The sequence below is a fragment of the Sinocyclocheilus grahami genome, unplaced genomic scaffold (genome assembly GCF_001515645.1).
Source record: "Sinocyclocheilus grahami isolate Dianchi unplaced genomic scaffold, SAMN03320097.WGS_v1.1 scaffold1378.1, whole genome shotgun sequence".
Taxonomy (NCBI): domain Eukaryota; kingdom Metazoa; phylum Chordata; class Actinopteri; order Cypriniformes; family Cyprinidae; genus Sinocyclocheilus; species Sinocyclocheilus grahami.
In genome coordinates, this window is record NW_015506557.1 from 52,602 (window position 1) to 57,983 (window position 5,382).

At 43.9% G+C, this 5,382-nt stretch overlaps 1 protein-coding gene across 1 annotated transcript in view; it reads left to right on the forward strand.

Annotated features, from left to right (window-relative positions):
* celsr2 (cadherin, EGF LAG seven-pass G-type receptor 2) overlaps positions 1 to 5,382 on the forward strand; it is a 46,634-nt gene that overhangs the window by 23,095 nt on the left and 18,157 nt on the right. The window contains exons 6-11 of the mRNA XM_016255916.1: positions 2,201 to 2,358; positions 3,227 to 3,390; positions 3,469 to 3,594; positions 3,676 to 3,839; positions 4,756 to 4,929; positions 5,094 to 5,207. Coding sequence (XP_016111402.1) covers positions 2,201 to 2,358; positions 3,227 to 3,390; positions 3,469 to 3,594; positions 3,676 to 3,839; positions 4,756 to 4,929; positions 5,094 to 5,207 — 900 coding nt within the window. The remainder of the gene's footprint in view (positions 1 to 2,200; positions 2,359 to 3,226; positions 3,391 to 3,468; positions 3,595 to 3,675; positions 3,840 to 4,755; positions 4,930 to 5,093; positions 5,208 to 5,382) is intronic.

Consider the following 5,382-nt stretch of genomic DNA (forward strand, 5'->3'; position numbering starts at 1 on the left):
TTATATAAATAAAAATGTATTTTGCTTCTGCAGTAAACGTATCTCGATCTATGAATTTAGATATGTTTTACTGTAAAATAAGAGACAAAAATATACTTTTTTGCAGTATTTCTCATACAGAGGTGCAGCTGATTCTGTACTCTGTTGAACACAAAAGCAGAAGTTCAGCCGAATGTTCAAGCTGCTCTTATACAAACCTCACCGTAACGGTTGCATTCCCGGCGTCCGTGTGTTCGGAGCTCATTATCCAGGTCTTCAGAAGTCACATGACTCAGATTTCACCCAAAAACTATACATAAACAGACGTCCAGATACAGTAACAACGGTGGCATTTACAGTACAGTCCTGAGGAACGTTCCATGAAAATAATGAAGAACAATCCTGAAGCTGCTCTGTACGCAGAACACCGTTTCCTCTGATGTGCTTCACAGGAGCACAAAAGAGAAAAACAACACAGTTGGCCATTTTTACTCTTTAATTTTACTATAAACTCAGAATTACAATTGTGTTTAAGTGTGTGGAATAATCAATATTCTCAATTATTCAAAGGTTTCATAAATCAAACATAATAATAATAAAGCCATCCAGTGTGTCAGAAACGAGCCCATCGAGCTGCTGCGAGCCCTTGAGGTTCAGCGTGATCACGTGATGCATCTCAGTACCAAAGGCAACTTCATCTGCACAAGAGAACAGCTTTCTGCTAAATTAACTCCTATTTAATGGCATGGTTTCCCTTTTAAATACTCAAAGAGTTCAAAAATATTGCCAGTTTATCTCCACATTAAAAAACAACCATATTTCCACATTGCAAATAATAATAAAAAACAAACATCTTTATACTTGAAATAACTACTTAATGCAGCCACTGTGATTAGAATATACAGATATAATTTAGTTTTTTTTTTTTACAATAAATAACCAGAAATCATACAGACGGAAGTAAACCGTTGCTCTTCATAAAGAGCTAAAAGCCCCAGAAGAAAGCGTGTGATGTGAGCTCAGTGCCGTCCACTCAAAGTGTTCGGAAAGCAAAGTGTCCTCGCAGGTGCGTGTGAGACGTCAGATACCTGATTCTGTTTCTCGCTCGTATTGCTCAGAGTTCAGAGGAAGTTCAAGAGTGGAAGAGTAGCAGATAAACGCAGCTGTCGCGCCCGTATCTTCAGTTTGTGACGTTTTTATAGAAAACCTGCGTGAGCCAAACATGTGAAGAGTCAGAAAGCACAGCGAGGTTTTCTGTGTAATCACACATTGTGTGTGATCCGAGACCAGAGGGAGTCAGTGTAAAACTGTGTGTGTGTGTGTGTCTCTGTGTGAGCATGTGTGTGTGTGCGCGTGAGTGAGTGTGTGCTTGAGTGAGTGTGTGTGTGTGTGTGTGTGTCTCTGTGCGAGTGTGAGTGTGTGCGTCTCTGTGAGTGTGTGTGCGAGTGTGAGGTGTGTGTGTCTGTGTGCGTGTGTGTGTGTTTGCGTGTGGGCGTGCGTGTGTGTGTTTGTCTGTGTGCGTGTGTCTGTGTGCGTGAGTGAGTGTGTGTGTTTCTGTGAGTGTGTCTGTGAGTGTGTCTGTGTGTGTGTGTGTCTGTGTGCGTGTGTGTTTGCTTGTGTGCGTGAGTGTGTGTGTGTGAGAGTGAGTGAATGTGAGTGTGTGTGTGTGTGTGTGTGTGTGCGCGCGTGTGGTTTACCTTATTACTTTATGACCAGTAAGAATTTGTGACTCTCAGGCCCCGCCCCTGTGCTGCTCTGATTGGCTCGTTCAAACTCACAGCTTTGAGGTCCCACATGTGTGACCTGCAGCAGCCGGGTCAGCCTGAGAGGGGTCGTGACCTCTGTGTGATGAGATCATTCATTAAGCCAGGCTCATTGTGTCTGTTGGTGTTCGTTCGAGTGGAATCAGATGAACAGACAGAAATACACCACAGATAAAGATGAAGCTCCTCACACATCTGTCTGTCTTTACATTGATATTTTTTTATAAATATTAATTATTTTAATATATACTTTATAATTAATCTTTTATAAAATATTTAATAGAATTATACATGTGATTTTTTTACTTTATACAAATATTATAATATAATAATATAATATAATATAAACTACTCTCTCTCTGTCTCTCACTCTCTCTCTCTGTGTGTGTCTCTCTCTCTCTCTCTCTCTCTCTCTCTCTCTCTCTCTCTCTCTCTCTGTGTGTCTCACTCTCTCTCAGCCCGTCCTGAACCGCGCGGGTCTCCCTCAGGGCCCGTCCGATCAGAAGGTCGTCGTGGTGACGGTGGACGGCTGTGACACGTCGGTGGCGCTGCGCTTCGGTCATGTGATTGGAAACTATTTGTGCTCCGCCCAGGGCAGCCAATCAGGATCCAAGAAGTAAGAGCGCGAGTCTGATGAGATTTTCTGATTTTTTGAAGTCGACTTTTATGTGATGAAAGTCGACTAGTCGCTGATGATATCATTAATGAACAAATAAGTCTGGAGCTGTGATAAACAGCTTGTGCACAGCTATGGCATATCACACAGCGCTGCACACACGGCTATTGCTCCTATAGCAGCTCTTTTTTATCAGTTTTTGTGTCTTTGGGTCGTTATATTTCTCACAGATTTCTGCTCGTTCTCAATCACGTACAGATAAAGAAGCACAGTAAAGATTACATTAATATGAATGCATTAGTGAGAGCGATTGCGTGTGAATTAATTCTGCCTGGCAGCGTCTCTCTACTAGTAGTGAAGCTGTGGGATTTAGTTATTAAGAAATATATGCTTGAACTTTTCAGTTTCTAAGCTATTTTATTGAGAAGTCACAGAACAGTGTTGACAATGCATTTCCGCTCTGAATGATTCTGTGTGTGTGATGTACGAGCTGTCTGTAGTGTGTGTGTGTGCGTTACAGTGCAGCAGCACATTAGATCAGAACGGCGATTAACTTACCTGTACAATAAGCTGTTTAAAATGTGCATTCTCCCGTTCAATTTCGAGCATCCAGTAATATAATCACACACGTCTTGTGGAGCGCTTTCAGAGTATGCATTTATTTGTCATTTGAACTGTTTGGAAACTGAGCGTAAATGTGGAAGTCCTTCAAAGATTTCTTATCCTGTTGCGCCCTCTATAGGACCAGCGACTAGTCGACGTCAAGCTTAAAGCTTCATGTGAGCATTCGATTAGTCGGTGCAACCCCTGATGAGCGCTAATCGCTGGTAACAGCGTGAGTGTGTAATGTTGTGTTGTTTTGCGGCAGGTCTCTGGATCTGACAGGGCCGCTGCTGCTGGGCGGTGTTCCCAAACTCCCCGAGGAGTTTCGCGTCCGGAGCCGGCAGTTTGTCGGCTGCATGAAGGACCTGCGCATCGACCAGCGGCACATCGACATGGCCGGATTCATCGCTAATAATGGAACGCTAGCCGGTGAGGAGCTACCGGTGATTTATCGCGCTTCCTGCGACAGTGTTTTCCCGTAACGAGCGCATTATGTTGTTTTCCCAGGATGCTCGGCGAAGCGTCATTTCTGCAGCACTAACCCGTGTCTGAACGGCGGCGGTTGCGTGAATCTGTGGGGTTCGTTCCGATGCGACTGTCCGCTGGGATTTGGAGGACGGAACTGCGAGAAAGGTGAGCGAGCGTCACGTGAGCCACGCGTCCGTTAGCGGCGGATCGGTCAGTAACCACACCTATCTGTCTGTCTGTCCGCAGTGATGCCCAACCCGCTGCGTTTCCATGGTAACGGGCTGTTGTCGTGGCGGGATGTGGCTGTCGTGGTAACGGTTCCGTGGCACCTGGAGTTCATGTTTCGCACGCGGCAGCCGACGGCGACGCTGATACACATCAGTTCAGCACAACACAACCTCACCATACAGGTGCCGTTAAAAACATACTCCATATTCATACTGTTTTACAAATGAGGGCGTCATTAAACTGAGGTTTCACCAACTTGAGCTCTCAAACAGATATGAAGCGCACACACAGCTGAGCAGCTTCAGCAGCAGGTGCACAGACTGATTTTTTCATGTGTCTGCAGCGCCTCCTGCTGGCTGTGTGTGATATGACACCTTACACACACTAAACCGGAGTGGGCAGTTTTTGTTGTTATTAGATTTGAAAAACACCATAAATGTGAGTTTTTTTTTGTTCTATGTATTTGTATTTCCTATTGAAAGTTGGAGTGGGATATTGATGAAATAATTTATACTTGCTTCATTCAATATTTTATATGAATATACTGTAATCTTATATATTATAGTATGTATGATGACTTCTAGAGCATGTTTGATTAGACATATGTTTGTGTAGTGCATGATGATGTCATCAGTTCAATTCAAGTTTATTTGTATAGCGCTTTTCACGATACAAATAGTTTCAAAGCAGCTGTACAATATATGTTTCTACAATATATTAGTAGTAGCTTATCATTGGTGATAATAATTACCAAGGGGCAACATGTATATTGAAAATAGCAGAGGACCTAGGACAGATCCTTGTGGCACTCCATATTTTACTGGTGATAATTGAGATGACTCCCCATTTAAATGAACAATGTGGTAGCGATCGGACAGGTAGGATCTAAACCATCTTAAAGCCTGCCCTTGGATACCTGTATAGTTTTGTAATCAATCTATGAGTATGTCATGATCTATAGTATCGAATGCAGCACTAAGATCAAGTAAAACTAGCAATGAGATGCAGCCTTGGTCTGACGCAAGAAGCAAGTCAGTGTTTATCTGGTCTGTGAATGATGAATGGACGTCACTGAGTGTGTGTGTGTGTGTGTGTCAGCTGAGGGAGGGTTACGTGATGACGTCGGTTCAGCGCGGCGAGGACTCCACCGTGTCTCGTGTTGATGATGTCACAGTGAGCGACGGCCAATGGCATCATGTGTTGCTGGAGCTCCGGGGCCCGGCGGCGGGCGGCGTAACGGCGGCACTGAGCCTCGACCACGGCCTGTACACGGTCAGACACCATACGCTTGACCTCGCCTTAAAATATTCAAATCTTTATTGTGTTATATACAATTAAAATGTTTTATGAAGACTTTTATCATTTGAATTTATTTACGAATATAATGTAGACATAAGGGTGTGTGTGTGTGTGTGTGTGTGTGTTTGTGTGTATAGTCGTCTATGGATCTGGACTCTAAGCTGAAGGGTGTTAAACTGAAGACTATGAGTGTCGGCGGAGTCACAGACAGCAGGAATAAAGTCATCAGTGGATTCAGAGGATGTGTTCAGGTGATACACACACACACACACACAACTGACACACACACACAAACGTACAGACACACTCACACACACACACACTCTCTCTCTCTCTCACACACACACACACACTCACACACACTCTCTCTCGCTCTCTCACACACACACACACACACACACTCTCTCTCTCACACACACACACACA